At 32.0% G+C, this 19255-nt stretch overlaps 1 protein-coding gene across 3 annotated transcripts; it reads left to right on the forward strand.

Annotated features, from left to right (window-relative positions):
- Positions 1–2734: 2734 nt before the first annotated feature.
- LOC131801250 (cyclin-T-like) lies at positions 2735–14959 on the forward strand. Of its 3 annotated transcripts, none has more exons than XM_059119697.1 (6): positions 2735–3832; positions 3902–4230; positions 4755–4891; positions 4977–5505; positions 5568–8131; positions 11048–14959. In XM_059119697.1, exons 1-6 carry the CDS (start codon positions 3639–3641, stop codon positions 11051–11053), a joined length of 3759 nt encoding a protein of 1252 aa, XP_058975680.1. In that variant the 5' UTR covers positions 2735–3638; the 3' UTR covers positions 11054–14959. The 3 variants fall into 3 exon arrangements, with proteins under 3 accessions (XP_058975680.1, XP_058975679.1, XP_058975678.1); XM_059119696.1 differs by having other exon boundaries at positions 14180–14959; XM_059119695.1 differs by lacking the exon at positions 11048–14959 and adding an exon at positions 9500–10022.
- Positions 14960–19255: the final 4296 nt, after the last annotated feature.

The following is a 19255-nucleotide window of genomic DNA, read 5'->3' on the forward strand; positions in this document are numbered from 1 at the left end:
ACCTCAAAACAAATGCAAACTCCACAACAACAACGTTGATATGTTTCAAAACAAAAATGCATGTTTCAGTCAATTACTTTGTAAGGATGCACTTAAAAATTAACAAATAATTGCTAATGCATAATTGGGACAAGAATACAAAATTATTCTATTCTACACGGAAGCAACACAACATTTGGACCTCATACTTTAAAAATGAAAACTTAAAAATAAAAATTTTGAAAAATATTTATAAAAACATGTAAAAATGTCACATAAGAAATGCACTTAAAAAAGCAAAAAATTAATAAAATTCCATATCCCATGTTCCTTTGTGACCCCCAACTATTTATGATCCCCAAAATTCCCAAAAACTAAAACATTTTTGTATCATTACATTTATAAAAACACTTTACATACATACGAATGTGTATACATAATTTTTCTATAGTAGAAATGTATTTATTTATTCCTCAGAATAGTTTTAAAATGGTTTCAATGATGAATGACGACGACAGCCGAAGAATAAACAATGTGTGACCCCAAGAACCTCATTAGTCTTAAAACTTATTAAAAAATGCAACTTTATTAAATACAATATTTTAGTGAAGAACATGTATTTTAAATTCATCCAAATCACAAAACCACACAAATAAAGCAAAGATAATACAATTAGAATAATATTTGAACAAAAAAAAGTTTAGAGAATTATAATGTATAAGTTTTGTTATATGTCTTTAATATTAACTAATAAAATTATACTTATGTATATTTAAAATAAAACAAATAAAAAATCTGTGTTTTACTCGTGATGATATTCATGTAGACATTGGGGCAAATTTTTAATAGTAAATCCGAACAATTTTATGTTGCGTTCCATTGCACTTGATTCGTTCTCTATTCGTTGTTCGAACTTTAACTATTAAAACACGATTTAATTCTTCACACAAAATTTCCTGAGCGATCACTCCTATTTATACATTGTTCGAACCAAATCACTAAATAATTAACATTTAAAAATTGAAAAAAAAAAACAAATTTTTAATGGAATTTTACAAAATTTCAGAAAAAATGAAGATCATGAATAGAAATTAAAATTTTGAATGGTATTTTCAGTTCAGTTTTCTATCTTGTCATCTTGTCCATAGGGTCGATTATACGCACAATTCCAGAAAGAAAACAGCATAAATTTTGCGAACGTCTCAATAACCTTTTTTTAACATGTACCTCTTCTGTAGAGTTCAAAATTGCAAAAGTATTAAATTATATTGATAATGGCATTTTAATTTTCTGAAAATGTATACAATTTTTTAAGAAAAAACACGTTTGAAAGAAGGGAAATTTTTTTATATTCAATTTTATTCATATTTTGTGTCATTTGAATTAAAATTTCCATAAAAACATAGAAACAAAACATTAGAATTTATGAATCATATTACTATGCATGGCGGATGGTGTCGTGTGAACGGGTTAGTTCGCGTACGTAATTCTGGGAGCGAACAACGTTGTTCGGTTTCCAATGGAACATGCTATTATTCAGATGTCCATGAGAACATGTCATAAGCCGTCGTTATCGACATCGATAAAAAGTTATCGATTATTGAAAAATACGTTATACAACACAATAAAAAGTGTCAGCGCCAGTCACTAAGAATACACAGAAAATTTGTATTCTATGCATTCTTACCTATTTTCTAAATATATTTTAAGTAATTATTGAGATTACAGTCTTATTTTTAATTATTTAAGGATGAACAAGAATCAAATTTCTTGTTTCGTCTAAGAAAATATATATAGGACACCGGCGTCAGAATTCGCAACGGCTTTGACATTTCATTATAATCTGGCATTTCCAACGAAAGAATATGAAGTGCTGACTGTGTTTTCAAACTTTTAGTTTAAACTTCATAAGACTCCGTAAATCATAAAACTTACAATAGAGAGCGTGAGTGAAAATTACATACCAAAGTGTTGATATGGAAATTTAGCTCTAAATGTAGACCCTAAGGACTTTGCAATTTAAGATCATACACGAAGTTTGGTGTAAAAGCGCTAATAGCTCGATTAAAGTATGAAGATTTCACACATGGTCTGTTCTAAAATCTACAAGAAACTACTAGTTTTGCAATTTATTTTCGATATCATAAAGGGAAAATCCGTTGTCGTGGTAAAAAAGTTTTACATTATTGCCGTTCTGAAACTGAGCAACATTTAAAATTACCTACATCTGCATGTACAGGTAGAATCATGTATGGATTTATTGCAATAAGTGATTTTACAATTTGATGACAAATTTTTCCCACATCTAACATATTAATCACTCTTTTTAAACCGAAGGATTTAGCGTATATGTAAAATGTTACTTTATAACTTTTGCACATATGAACACATTTTATTCTGCGAATCGACATTCTAAGGACTTATACTATTATCACTGTCATAAACACAGGTAACTGAATTTTGAAGTCAGGCATTATATTTTTTGTGGTATTTACCTAGCTATTGACATTTCCTTTTGTTACAAATTCCAATGTCATTTAATACATATCCAGCAGCCGCTGCGATTAGTGTTGCAGTGTTTGCAAACAAAAAAGTAAAATAATTTTATTAAATTACATATTTAATAATCAAATTATATTTTCTTATTGTTGGAAGAACTCATAAGGTAAATGTAAAATCGTACAATGTATCACATAATGTGAGCCGGTTGTGTTATACAAATTTGGCTGTCAACCACTTTCGCCAATGTTACCGTACTTCAACGGCAAGGGTTGCCGTATTGCTGTATCGATTAAACTGCTTTGTCGTCGGCGATAATTTTTTCTAGTGGTTAATTTCTTAAAAAATTCTCGAAAATATTAAAATTAGTGCATATAATTTGCACTAAAATAGAAAATAAATGTGTAGCTCCACATTTGTTAGCCGATACGTCCGCGTTTGAACTTCCGATTGCATAATTTGCGGAGTTTTTAGTGGCGGTAGTGAAAAGTGATTTCACAAAACGACGAAGAAAGAAATAATATAGAGACGTTCACGTATAAGTGCGCGTGTGTTTGTGTGTGAGTTTCCAAATACTCGTGGCTTCTTCATGGCAAATTGAAAAGAAAAATTTCTTCGATCCGATTCGTGGAAATTACGAATATCCCTTCCCAAAGCAAACACTATATATTGTGTCGAAAAATTCCGTCAATTTGGTTACGAGAAATTTGTCATCTGTTTTGACAAAGGGAAAAATAACCATTCCTGATCGATTTTGGATGCATGGTAGTGTGTATAGATTAACAAGCAGCAGTAGCAGCGGAACATAGCGCCGACGCCGTATCTCAACAGCAACCGAACAGCGTCAAAAGTATCAAAACAACGCACCTAAACAGCAATAACAAGCGTCGGCATTCATTGTCAGCAGAGCAAGCGTCGTCGTTGTCGTCGTAATAGTGCATACCTGTACTTTTTCTCTTCTCAATGTATGCATAGCAAAAATATTACAAACAAACAACAAAAACAACATTAAGAGATAAAATTGGAAAGTGATGCTTAGTGTATAAATGCTGAATTTTGTTTTGCCCCGTGTTTTGTTTAAAGTTCCCCCCTCATCATCACCACATTACTATTCCTCATCCAATCTCCTACATACCCAAATTCCTTGGTTGTGATAAAAAATGAGTGGGATACCAAGTCCGTCACCTGTGCGAAGCAATAATGGTGACCGCGACAAAGATTCCATGTGGTATTTTACCGCCGAAGATTTGGCGAATTCGCCCAGCAGGCGCTACGGCATCACGCCTGATCAGGAATTGTCTTATCGCCAGATGACCGCTTATCTTATACAGGATATGGGCCAAAGGTTGCAAGTGTAAGTATAGGCCCGAAGTTACATCCCACTTAAAATGGACTTTATTTAATGATTGAATCTTTCCTTCAGCTCACAATTATGCATCAACACTGCCATCGTGTATATGCATCGTTTCTATGCATTTCATTCGTTTACACATTTTCATCGCAATAGTATTGCTGCCGCAAGCCTGTTCTTGGCTGCCAAAGTGGAGGAGCAGCCACGTAAATTAGAGCATGTCATAAGGGCGGCAAATAAGTGCCTAAGTCAGCCGACTACCTCTACATCGGATGCCTATTACGTGGAACAGGCTCAAGATTTGGTCTTCAACGAAAATGTCCTACTTCAAACATTGGGATTTGATGTGGCCATAGATCATCCACACACTCATGTCGTGAAAACATGTCATCTGGTTAAGGGTAAATATACATATGTTTAGAGTTTGATTGTAAATTAATATAATTATATGGGAAAGCGAACAAATAGATATTTGTAATTGGGATAAATGAAGTAAACGCAATGTATTAGTGACATATGTTGAAAGTTGTACTGCTAAGTTCAGGAATGAACTCGAAAATGATTTTCCAAACATCAACAGATTTTAGAATCTAGAAAGCAAATTCATTTCGTATTTATAATATCCATTGTAATAATAAATTTTATAATTTATAGTTCATGTCACTGTTGTTACGGCCTATTTATGTTTGTAAATATATGTTTCCGTGTCTTACTTTTGCCTTTGATTAGGATAGAAAAGCTGTTTAAACAATCTCTATATTAATAGAGTCCAGGCATATTAAAAGCACTATGCATACAATTTAGCTTTCATGTATATGCTATTTTATATATAAGTTATTTTTAGACATATAAGATGATGATGATGATCAAAATTAATTTGCAAAATATAATGCGAACATTTTCAAATTGTTTAATCTAATTACAGCTTGCAAAGAACTGGCCCAAACTTCCTATTTCTTGGCATCGAATAGTTTGCATTTGACTTCAATGTGCCTGCAATATAAGCCCACTGTTGTAGCCTGTTTTTGCATTTATTTGGCTTGTAAATGGTCTCGATGGGAGGTAAATATTGTATTTTCCATAATCGGGGACAAACTGCAGTTAATTGAGTTTCATTTTGTCCCTTATGTTATTTCTTGCCACATAGATTCCTCAATCTACAGAGGGGAAACATTGGTTCCATTATGTTGATGAGACGGTGACGATGGACTTACTTAAGAAGCTTACGGACGAATTTATTACGATATATGAAAAGAGTCCTGCCCGACTCAAAGCTAAGCTGAATTCCATAAAGGCTATGGCCCAAGGGGCCAGCAATAACCGTCAAGGACAAGTAAAAGAAAAGAAAGGTGAACAAGATTGGAAGATGGCTGATATGATGAAAATGTATCAACCAGCTGGCGACAATGGTCCTGTGAGTGGTGCGAGTAGTTCACAATCATCCTCTCAGTACGGAGGACAAGGGTCAGCGGCAAACGATCAATCGCAACAGAACATGGCGGCTTCAATGCTACCGCCGCCACCACACCAACCACCACCACCTCAGCAAATGCGTAAATCTGAAATGCACTCTTCCTCCAGTCAGCATCGCTCTCACCACAGTTCTTCATCGTCCTCCTCGTCATCGTCTTCACACCATCCCCCCAAAATCGGCTATCCAGCTGGAGATGTTCCCGGTAATAATTTAATTTTTTTATTTTTTGCTTTTGAACAGATTTTAATGCTTCTGCTCTTAAAGACCACAAGCTCAGTGCCGGACACAAACAACAACAACAGCAGCAGCCACCATATGGTACAAATCTTGTTAATCGGCAAAGAGATCACTCATCGTCTTCGAGTCATAACCAGTCATCGATGATGGCCCCATCTTCAAAGTCATCATCGTCAAGCTCTTCATCGAGATCATCAATGTCGAGCGGCATGGTTGGACAACAATTACCTCGTCAATCCTCACAAGGCCATTCAATGGATGTGAACTACCACAAATCTAGGGATCGTAATATTCCACCGCAACCTACTGGTTCACACAGTCTACCGCCGCATAGTTTGCCCCATAAAATGGCTCAAAAGCAACAGGATTCAGGTCGTTCTATGGCAAAAGATCACTCTGGCCGGATGCCTGCGGAACAGCAACAACAGTCTAAGCAAAATAGCAGCAGTAACAATAAAGCAATTTTTTCTTCCTCATCGTCATCTTCGCAGCAATATGGCAGTACCCAACAAATTCCTCCAGGTGGTGTGCCCAATCAAGTGACAAACAAATTGGAAGCCATACATGATATGTCACGCAATATGATGCAGCAACATTTATCCAGAGGCTATAATCAGCCTCCGCCATCACAGCAATCAACAAATGGTCCTCCAAATAACTTACTCAGTTTTCATCAGCAACAGCAGGGATCACGTCATAGCAGCAGCAGTAACAGCAACAACAATAACCTTAGTAATAGTAGCAGTCTTAAGCATGAACAATCTAAACAACTTTCCGTCCATATGCAACAGCCCACACAAACTTCAACACACAACCATAAACAATTGATTCCACCGGAGTCGAGTTACTCCGGCATGCCACCAACACAGCACGATATGCAGCAACAATCCCATACAGCATCTTCGTTAAGCAATAACTATTGTAAAATTGAACCATTACCGCATTCCGGCGAGGACCACACAATGCAGCAGTTCTCCTCTCACCAGAATCCTGTCACAAAAACTGTGAGCTCCATGTTTAGTCCTGAGTGGAATGAAAAAGTGCCCGAACAACAGGATACACACGCTCAACAGCAACAATCTCATCCGCCTCAACAACAATCCAAGCAACATCAAATACCGCAAAATCTTAACTATACCAATAATGGAGGCATGTCACATAATCTTAATGCTGCCGATGGTTATGCAGGTTATAAACTAGCTGCCACTAAAGAAAGTCCACCAAAGGTCAAAGTCGAAAAAGACACACCTTCAAAGAAAGACAAGAATCGTTCCTCCTCCAATAGCCAACAAGATCCCTCGCCCAATTCGGGTCGCAACAATACATCGTCGTCCGGAGTAAATCAACCCCAGCCAATGTTGAAGTCTGTGAAACTCGAAGGTCAAATGTCAAGCCTCAACGAACTTGCTGGTACAAGTAATGCTGCTGGTAGTATTGGCAGCGGCGGTGTTAAGAGACCCAATGACCAACAGGCTGTCAAATCAGAAGACGATATTCATTTACGTGATAGCAAAATTCGTAAACTGGACAATGCAGGCGACACAGGCAAACATAGCCAAGTGGTTAATGGTATTGAAACTAATCCGGATTTGGTTCGAAATCTCCTGAAGGAAAGCCTTTGTCCACCGGCCGTTTTGTTGAAAACTGAAAATTCAATTATAACTCCTAGTTTGCAGCCACCAGCCGAACTTTTCGAACCTACGGCCACCAGCACCACCACTACCTCAGTCCAAAATCCTGCACATAATACCTCTAGTTCTTCGGCAACTGCGGCCAATGCAGCACTATCTGGAAATTCAGATGTAAGTGCCATGGAAACTGAAGATCATGGTACAAGTGGAGGTAAATCTGAAAAGAAGAAAAAGAAGGACAAGCACAAGCATAAGGAGAAGGATAAGGACAAGTCAAAAGACAGGGAAGAACGCAAGAAACATAAAAAGGACAAAGATCGCCACAAAGACAAGGAAAGAGAGAAAGAATCGGAAAGCGCAGAGCATGTTAAGATTAAGATATCCAAGGAAAAACTGGAATCTGCGGGAGAACCAATTGGTTTTAAAATTAAAATACCTAAGGATCGAATTATGGGAGATCTTAGTTCACAGCCAACAACAAGCCATTCTTCACACACAGATGCTGCCCCGCCAGTCTTAAAAATTAAAATATCTAAGGATAAACTTGAAACGTATAGCAGTGGAACTTCGTCATCAGATCACAATGTGGGTGCACAGGCAACACATCCATCATACAGCCATAATAGTAGTAGTCAATCTTCTTCGGCATATGCGCCATATGGCGGATCTTCACACTCAAGTTCAACGAACCCACATTCGAGTAGCAGTAGCAGTAAAAAGAAAGATCGTGATCGCGAAAAGGACCGTGAGCGTGATAAGGAGAAGAAGCGACATGAATCGTCCTCCAAATCGAGCTGTGGCAGTGGCAGTAGTAGTTTAAACCCGAACGTCAATACAGGCAGTATGGGCCCAGCAGCGAATGGTTCCCTTGCCGGAGGAAGCCATAGCTCCAGCTCTAATTCAGGCGGTACCAGCAATGGTGGTAATGGAACAACACAAAAAACTCAATATTCTAGCAAGGTACAGTAAAGTTAATTTTACTTTGATTATGGTTGTTGTCGTCTAAAATTTGAATCCACGCACACACATATATTCACTCCGGGTAAACATTGGCTTTGTTGATGAAAGGTTGTTGGTTGAATTGTTTGTTTTGTTACATAAAAGTTTTTGATTGAATTGTTGCGAAACCTGATTTTGTCACAAATCAACCACATGTCCTGCAACAAATACACAATTAGTCCCGGTGTACATTTGTTTTGGACTACATTTTATGCTTCATAAGCTACACACACAACGTACCAATTATGAAGTGTAATTTTGAGTATTCCATCATACTATATATACCCGGATCTTTTTGATGGAACACAGATATTCTAACGGAATCTCTGATTTAAATAAAACAAAAGATATCTACGTGTATATATTCACTATCATTTGCACATACAATACCAATACATGGAACGCACACATGCACATATACCATTACCATTTTACATTTTATTATAACTATAAATACATACTCTTTAGTTTATTTAATTTATAGAAAATAATACTTTAAGCAAAAAAGCAACCTACCAACTATATAAATATATATTTTTAATGTTTTAAACACACTCGCAAACACATATAAATACATGCAAATTCTCATAGCATTAATCATAACTGTTAAAATGCGAAATTGAAAATAATCATGAAAAGAAAGTTACAAAAAAAAAAAAAAAAAAACACATACAAATGCAAACTCATATTCATCACTCGTTTTAACTTTATTTTTATTTACATAATAAAGGTGTATATAATACTCTATACTCGTATCTTCTCTGCTATACATATGTATAATTCAAATTATTTATGCGCCTACATTTATAACATTTTGGAGGTTATGGTTTTGATTTGGGGTTTTCTGGTTTTGGTAAAGACAATAGCAAAATATCTTATAATGTCCTGATCGGAAAATGTACAGATAATGAAATTAGGTGAAATCGCTGTAAGTGATGCTGTAAAGAAGCAAAACACGAATTCATTATACCAGACAACCTTATGGTCTTAAAAGTATGAAAGTAAGAAATGTGATACAAGTTATTGCCTTTAATTACTTACAGCACTTTCACCTAATTGGGAAATATTTTTTTTCTTGACTGGTTAGTATAACTACTTTATTATAATCCGTACTCTAGCACATACAAAAGGACATTTGTACATATACTGAAACTTTACTAATTTTTCCAGTTGTATTTTTTTTCCAAATTCGCGTCCAATATTTTTTATATATTATGTTTTGTAATAAATTAAATACCAACTTTAACAAAAACCTCTTCGAAAATTACCTTAGTTTCTCATAGTTTTCTGGTATTTTCCCATTCTACGTTGCCACAACATTTTTTCCAGATACATCATCAAAGTAATATGAGCCTTCTTTTTGGAGAATCAAATGAATCCAATGATGACGATGATGATGACTACTAGAAAATAGTTATAACTCTATGACTTCCCGTTTTAGCTGTTATCCCTACACTAGATTTTGTGTGCCCACAAGATTATTATATTACATGGAAAGAAAAAAATTAATAAATTCTTTTTATTTTGTGTATATGCATATGAAAGAAAATTCCAAGCGTTCCGCCGCGTCACAGGTCATAATGTTGATATCAAGATATTTAGTTTGTTATGTTTATATATATTCTTAAGTTTCGTAACAAATCAGACGTTTAGCGTAATTTAAGGATAAATTTAATCAATCATTAACAAGCTAAAAGAGCGCATTTTTTTTTTAATTTTAATGATTAATTTTTTGTATTATGCTCTAATAAGTTTTTAAAGACGTTGTTTTTTTCTTTCGTTTATTATTTTTTTTTACAACCCACAAAAACGTCTTATAATTTAGCAAAATTGTTTTTTTTTATTTGCAGAAATAAATATATTTTTATTAGTATTTATTGCAAATTATATAGAAAAATAAAGAAATATAAATTAATTTGCTTTCTTTGAAACATTTTAAATGTTAATAATGAAACAAATATTCAAAATAAAAAAGAATGGAAAACAATTTTTTTATTTAAATGGTATTTTGTACTGATTTGGAAGAATATGTTAAAACGTGCGTCTGTTCACATTTATTTTGAAAATAAAGTTTTTTTTGTGTAGCTAACACATTATTTGGTTTTTCGATACGTTCCCTAAATGCCTTGTGAATTGTAGATTCATTTGAATTCCTACTTTGATCTTGTCTTGCTACCAGTTGCTAAATATTTGTAATGTATTGTCTGCTAATAAATTGATGCAAAAGAGGAACTCCAAAAATAATTCAGAATTTATTATTTTGATTGAAAATAGTTTTTAGCGATATAAAGTAAGAAAAGAAAAAGCCCTCCATTCAGTCTTTTCAATTTGTTCCATGTCAGTACAAATCACATCATAAAATACCATATATTTTTACTTTTAATTTATTAAAATATTGAGGGATTACATTTAACGTCTTCGAGGAAAAATAATAAGTAATGAAATGCAATGGAGGAATTTATAATATATTGGAACTCAACGTAACCTTGATGACATGTTCAAACCAATTGTGGGAAAACAGTCATCGTTAGACGAAGGAATTTTTATGGAAGAAAATTCAAATTTGTTTATGGGTAACATGAAAGTTTGTAAACTTTTATCCACATGTTAAAACATATATAGTTTAGTATTTTAAATTTTACATTGAAATGCTGGGATGCTTTAAAGATTTTCAGTATATAAATCTTACTTTATTATTATTCCTTGAAAGGTCCTAAAATGCGGATCGATTTCTTAAATCCCTAATAATTCGTGTTTCATAAACAAGCATATTTTTGCATTTAAATAAACACTTAGAATATTTTATATTTAAACAAATCAGACATTTTTTATAACAAATAAATTTTCTAATTGATTTTTCACTTAATGTATTTCCAGTTTTGAAAGGATCTTTAACTATAGACTTTCGAAACAGTAATAGCACCGAAGAACCAAATAAAGCCAGAGATAAACATAAGCGATGATTTATACAAAACAAAAAAGTAAAATCATATGTTTAAGCTATAAACAAGTGTTGAATAATTAAATACACACATACATATTTATATTTATAAAAAACAACATAAGAGTACTCTTATCTAACAAAAATTGTTAAACATTACAGAATCTTCAAAGAGATACAACACATACATACATACATGCTACATAATATCCACTATTGCAACTAAATCATATATCTATGACAAAGAAAAATTCTAAAGACACACAAAAGAACAAACCACAAAACATGTTGAGTGTATTCTATTCTATTTGTTGACAACTTAAAAACCAGAAAGTTAATGTTATAAAAAAAGAAATGTTTTTATCCAAACACTTAAAATGATTATAAAATACCTATACACTTTTCCACTTGTAAACAACGTCATTGCAAAGTAATGCAAAAAAATGGAATATAATTGATATGCTTTCTAATGAGAATTGCAATTAATGGGTGAGCATTAGGAACAAAGAAAAACACAAAAACTGAAAAAACAAATAGAATCTTTAACGACAACCGTTTTGTCGAATCTTAAGTATGTGACTGAAGAAATATTCAAAAAATATTCCACAAATATTAAATCAGCTTCTTCAGCTATTCGAAGAAAAATTATAAAAAATAGAAGGATTTGCCTTCAAAATAATGATGACCACAGCATCAAACAATAAAAAAAAAAAATGGAAAATAACTTGAACTAATGTTAATTCTATTTTTTCCAAAAGATATGTATTGTATTACATAACAATATTTATTTGGATCAAACAACAACTACTATTTGGATTATACATAAATTATAACCTCAAAAGTTCCCTAACTTAAGGGACTTGCAATATAATAACTTTAATAATTTTGTTATTAACAAATGCCGTTTAAAGAAAATTTGTTGAATTTGTTTTTAAAGAATACTATTTATAAGTTCGGATTTTATATATTTTAGATATATTCAATACACTATATATTTGTTATTATGTATTAAAAAAAGAAACAAACAGATTGTGTTCCCAAATATAGTTCAATTTCCTTTTTTTAATAATAAAACACAACAACTGGGCAAAGAATATTTCGCAATCGCTTATAATTTCTAATTATTTCTAAATAAATTGCAATTCTTTATTTAGGGTCTTTAGAAACCTGTGTTCGCCATTCCCTTTTCAAATTATCCCTTTTTTAAAATGATTTAAATGTCGAAGGTAGAAGGAGCTCAGGAGGTGATATTGCACTTCTTGGTATGGAAAAAGCTGCCCTGGCTTTCCTTAGAAGTAGGTGGAAATGTTTTAAAATCTCCGAGTATTTTCACTCTATGTTACCTTCAAGGCTTTAAATAAAAAGCTTTATTTAGGTGTTTCGTCAGTAATAAAACATGTTGGATTGTCATTTAAAATACATACATCATCTATTAACCCACTTTAATTGTACTTTAAAATGAAAAAAAAAACAAGTTTCTGGCGAATACAAAACCAAAGAAGATTTCAATTTTTTTTACTTTGCACTATTTTAACAGGTCCGTACGTTGATTTTTATACCCTCCACCATTCTATTAACTTTGTCATTCCGTTTGTAACTCCTCGAAATATTCATAATAGACCCTACAAAGTATATATATTCTAGATCAGCGTAAAATTCTAAGACTATTTATCGATGTCCGTCTGTCTGTTGTAATCATGCTACCTTTCGATCGAATTGAGATAGAAGGCTAAAATTTAGCATACATGCATAGTTTACCAGTAGGCAGCTTAAGTTCCTAAATGGGCCATGTCGGTCCACGTTTTCGTATAGCCCCCATATAACGGTACCTCCCTAAATTCGGTATTTTCATAATTTTAGCGAGATTATTTACCAGAATTATTTAAAATTTCGTATTTGAAGTTCGTAATGGGTACTACAGTCTATGACCAAATTTTTTGTATGATACTCCGTATTTTCATGATTTTTGCGACGTAATTCACCGTAATTATACAAATTTCGTATATGAAGTCCGTAATGGGCACTATGACAAAAAATTTCGTAAATTTCACATCTTCGTGTAGTCCCTATATAAAGGATTTCATTTAAATGGTAGTTTTGGGATTTTTTTTTTTTTTTTCGAAAATTTTCAATTTACTTCGAAATGGTGGAGGGTATTAAAAGTTCGGCCCGGCCAAACTTAGCTGCTTTTAACTTGTTTAAGTTACTCCACAAAGTTTCGTCAACAAACATTCTCGTCTACTGTGAGAATAGTTGTTACTGTGAAGTCCAATTTACAAAGATTCCACAAAAACTGGAATAAATATCTTGCTTTCTTTGCTCCTGATACAAAAAACTGGATCGGAATGCCGGAGCAGTTATATTGTACCCCGTTGTCACGTTTTTGAAACAAACCCGTTTTTGACAAAAAAATCTCTGAAATGTATTCCAATCATAACTAAAAACCACTGAAATATGAAAATGTCTTTTGCGTACATTATTTGCAAGGGTAAAGCAAAATTTACAGTTATGAAGAATAAATTATTGGAAAAGAGAGCCGCAGGACAAATGAAATTAACCCATTCTAACTCCTATCTTCCCACAGAACTAAATATGGAGATTATTGTTGAGGAATAGAAAAAGGTATCAATTTTCAGAATGGGGTAGCAGTTATTGCGAAGTGAAAGTGAGAATTTTTGTGGACAGCAACCTGCTTTAATCATCATATATGCGAAATTTTCTTCGAACCATTTCCACACCTAATATCAAAGAAATTATAGAAAACTTGGTTTTTCCCCAAAATTTAGTTTAAAAAACGTTTAAATTTGCTTAAAAAAGCATGCAATTTATTTGGAAGTCATAATATTTCAAATTTTAAATTATACATTTAAAATATATCATCTTAATTGTACTTCTTAGAGTTATAAATAATTGCAACACATAAAATTGCCAGTTGTTGTTTTATTTACAAACACAACAGAGTTTTTTCTTTAAATCGGCATTTTTATTATTTATTATTAAAAAAGTAGACAATTTTCATGAAATGCATTCGCTCAATAAAACCCTCCACTACTTTATTTGTTTTCCAGTTGACAAATCTTAAGAAACGTTATTTAAAAAACTTTTTTGGCCGTTATATACATTGAATCAAGAAACAATTCCCAAAAACCAATTACCCATAGTTTCCAGGAATATGCAAGAAAATTATATATATGTATGTAATTACTTCCTTTAAATAAACGTTATTTTAAATTCATTAATTGGTGGCAATTCAAATGAAATGTTCATTTAAAAATTGAAAAAAAAAAAAAACAAATATAAATATAATTAAATATTAAATTGTTAATTTTAGTTTTTCCTTTCTTTTATCAAATAAGACTATATGCCTTACTAATCGTATATGCTTGAGTTTGATTTTTGGACAATTCTGATATAGCCAAAATACAAGCAATTATTATCTTGATTAATTTCTTTAAGTTAAAGCTTTATTATGAATTTTCTTATTATTTAAAAGGTTTTTATTTAATTTTTTTATACAGAAAATACCAATACATTTGCTAAAAATATTAAAAATAAAAATACACATAAATAAAACAAAATAAAGCAACTGCTATGTAAATATATAAAGAAAATAATTTAAAATTTCATGCAAAATAAAAACGCAAAATATATGGGAGAAATTCACCAAATAATTCCTAAAACAAACATTGAATTACAAATAAATATCTCATAATACACAAAATGGAAAATTGAAATGTTTAAAAGAAATTTAAAACAAAAAACTACAACAACTAAATAATATTATAATGATAAGAAACAAAGAAATGAAAAATAAAACAAAAACTGAAAACGAAAGAAACAGAAAACAATTATGTGTTTTATTATTTTTGCAGCTAAAGAGAATTCAAGGTAACTGGGAGTGCAACATATGAGTTAATTTTTTTGTGGAGTAGGGTTTGTCAGTGGCTTATGGGATTCTGAAAGTGAAATATTTTTTTTTAACAAAGCATCGAATTGTCGTTTTAAAAATAAATCCTAACTGATTAAGGAAATGTGAAACTTCGGCAAATAAATCATTTTATCAAATGTATTTTTAAACAAAGTGATATTCAATACTCAAAATTTATATACACATAGGTCTTTATGACACAATATAAAATTAATTTTAAATTGAGAAAAGACTTTCCAATTTTTCAGCAAATAAATTTAATTTTTTTCGTATTACTCATTTTTGTACTTTAACGGAATTCGGTTATTTGTAAGATCGCGAGTTACATTGAATTTTGGATACATTAAATTACACGTGTTACACAATGCAATATATGTCAAAATTTATAACACTTATTTACATTGTAAAGCGCAAACAATTATTTGTAAGCATGACAAATGTCTTCTTTTAAAATTATGCAGAAGCTGTTGTAAAATGCAAGATTTTGAATAGAATTTTAAAGTTCCAACGAAAACTAAAGTTTTTTTTGGAAGATCCCAAAACTTCGTGCTTTTCACCATCTCACGACACCTGTTTGTTTTTTTCTAATTTTATTTTTGCCCTTCTCTCGCCGTAAGCTGTTGAATGGATTATCTTATAGCAATGGTGGTGGTGCGATAATGGTGATTGTCTATGCTCTCTGCTAGGAAATGTGCTGTTTGCTTCCATTCAATGTTTATTATTTGTTTGATTTGACAAATTATAAAGAATTGATTTTTTCTGAGTCATTTACACAAAACGCTGAATTGAAAAAAAATATTAAAAAGTACATTGGCACAAAAGGTTATTTTTAAATATAAGAAACAAGTAAACATTATTGACTGCTTGGTATTTGTCAGTTAACAGATGTTTGAATGGTGTTCACTTTAGTATGTAAATATGTTTGTATGTATGTAGTTTATTCAGATCGATGCGATGGTGTAAAACAAGTTGGAAATACCGGATGTAAAATGCGTATTTGAGTTGCTAAGTATTGAAATTAAAAAGGCTGATATATATTGGGGTGAATTTTGCACACATCAAGTAAATAGCTGTTGCACCAATCAAATGTAATTTCAACGTTTTGAAACAAAATTAATTTTAATTGCATATATATTCCCTCAACCATAACTAAATTTCTTGTAGTACCAACCTAATGTACACTTCATTTACTTCATGTAAAAGTGCAATCATAAATATTTTACATATTTGTAACGTTCTTTAAAACTGGTTTTACTTTCTATAAATGTTACAATGAAATGTTGTCTTCAGTAAATGAGCATAGTAAAATAAATCTCTTAAAGTATTATAATATTAATTAATGCAAGTTAATAATTAAATTTTGAATAGATATTCTAACTACATAATTTGTGGTCTGCTTTCTATTTGTCACTTACAACGGAAGCGGCAACGGTTTTTAATAAATAAACTGTTTTTATACCCACAACATTTTTATTATTTTAAAGATTGAAAGTATCTTGTCATTATCAAGGCCATACAAAATTGTATATTAATTAAAAAAGAAATTTGCATTAACTGAATAAGATTTCTTAAACTTCATCCTGAATTCATGGACAAACACCTTGTTAACGTTTTTGTATTAAATGGCTTGATTTCTTGACACAAAGTTTGTTAAAATTAAACAATTTTTATACCCTCCACCATAGTATGGAGGTTATATTAAGTTAGTCATTTCGTTTGTAACACCTCGAAATATACATTTTAGACCCCACAAAGTATATATATTCTTGATCAGCATAACATGTCCATCCGTCTATCCGTCTATTTGGTATTGAAAATGGGCCGTGTAGTTCCACGTTTTGGTATAGCCCCACATATAACTGTACCTCTCGATATTCGGTATTGTGACGATTTTAGCGACATTATTCACCGGAATTGTTTCGAATTTGGTATTAGAAGTTCGAAATGGATGCTACAACCTATGGCAGGAGATTGTATGTGCAGGTCCACGTCTTCGTATAGCCTCCATATAAGGGTACCTCCCGATATTCGGTATTTTGATGATTTTACCTACATTATTCACCGATTTTTTTTTTTAAGTTTCGCATTTGAATATTGTAATGCCTTATGCTAAAAGTTACCTATGCAGGTCCATAACGTCGTATAGATCCCATTATAACAGATACATTCGGTATTTTTAAGATTTTTACAGAATTTTTAACGGATTTTTTTGAGAGTTACTAAATTCGTTCCAAATGATGGAGGGTATTCAAAGTTCGACCCGGCCGAATTACAGCTTTGGAAAAAATGCTGCCTACCTTTATTTGCAACAATACATAAAAAGAGGCAGACGGACTTATGGAGATCCTTAAAGAATAACTGTGGTTCCACAACGACATAATACCCTGCACTACAATGTGGAGTGTAAAAATTAAATGACAATTTTAATATACAGTGTTCTTGCGGTGGGTATATAAAAATGTATGTTGCAAAAACAGATTTTACAACAAGTAAGCAAAGGCTATTGTCATGTGGGGCCGACCATGAGATACACAACAACACCATAATATGTCAAAATCCCTCTTATGTCCAAATCTATTTTGGAAGATTTCGTTTTCAAAATAATGTCACAGAGCCCTCTCCAGATGTTACCCTTAGGCTTTTGGTCATTTTCCAATATTTACGCACTCCGTCATATTGTTAGGTATTCAAAACAATTTTACACGAAAGATGCGGTCCATTTTACAGCTGTGGTCCATTTTACCAACGGTCACCAAAATGCTAGACTTCTTTCGTGTGGATTAGTTTTCAATTGTGGCCTGTTAGAGCGACTGCAAAATCAGAAAAATTTTAATTTTGTTGGTCCATTTGAACCCTTAAATGTACATCTTCAAAAACAATAGCCTTTAATTCTAATCCAAACCCTACCCCCATGTAAAATTTCGTGAGGATCGGACGAAAATTGTATAAAAAGTTTTACAAAAAGTGAATAAATGTAATAAAAAATAATCACATTTTTATTGGCATATTTTTACGCAATTTTCTTAGATTTTATCCTTTTTGGCATGAGACCATTTCAAATTTATGAGAATTGTGAAAATCAGTCCAGCAGTTATTGTCTTATAAGTAAAATAACTGAGATCTATTTCGTTTACATATATATTGTATCTATTTTGTTATATATCCGATATCTTGGCTATCAGCGCTACTGTAATGGTCAGAAGTGACCTTTCAATGTATATGTGATTACGCTGGAATTAGAAATATTCGCGGTTTAATGGACATTTTCGTATTTTCTTATATAAAAGTTGTGGTCTATTTCACCCGCTAAATATTATTCGATTGCCCAGCCCTAAAATCTAACCCCATACTAAATTCCGCGTCGCTCGGTCTATGCTTGCCACCTTTAGAGCAACTGCTAAATCAGGAACATTTTCTGTTTTTGGTCCAGTCAACTGATAAATATTCTGTGATCATCTGCAAAGGTGTTATATAATTTTTGGCCCAATCAAACATATAATATCCCCAACACATGGTGTTGTAGGGTATAAAACCATATTTTTGTGTACTAATATGATGGTAAACCAATATATTATGCATTACCTTAAATCTTTTTCTGTTATATGAATTAATTTCAGTACTTCTGTTCGAAACATTCAAGATTTTGTTCACAATGATGAAATTTTGCTTAAAATCATTTTCGTGTATTTCAAAAGAAATGATAAGTGCAACTTATTGATAATGACGAGTAGATAAATATTCATTTGTTCAACGTACAATACATATGAACTGAAAAATGACTTATCTAACAATATTATTGAAGAAATACACATTTTCAGCTTTGAAATCAGTTCAATTTTGTAAACTAATAAATTTAAAATAGAAAGTAACAATTTTGTAGAAAATAATTCAAGTTTAAGATTTTCTGTGACTGTTTGGCATTAAAAATAGGGATACTGATGCCAATTGATTTTTGAAAACCAAGCTCTACAATGCTTCATTCTATAATATAAGTTTTGAAATGGACGGTTTTTTTAACTAAATATTATTTGTTTGCTGCAACATCACCTTTTTCATCTGTATGGATTTCCCCTTTCAAATTCATTTTAAATGAATTTTCTTTAACAGTGACGTCAAACAACAACACCCCCTTTTTTATTTATATCCAGAGATTTATAACTTTGTGTGTTTGTTGTAAAGATGATGATTTGACTTGAAAGAAGATCTTTTAAATTTA

This window comes from Musca domestica, unplaced genomic scaffold (genome assembly GCF_030504385.1).
Source record: "Musca domestica strain aabys unplaced genomic scaffold, Musca_domestica.polishedcontigs.V.1.1 15, whole genome shotgun sequence".
Classification (NCBI taxonomy): domain Eukaryota; kingdom Metazoa; phylum Arthropoda; class Insecta; order Diptera; family Muscidae; genus Musca; species Musca domestica.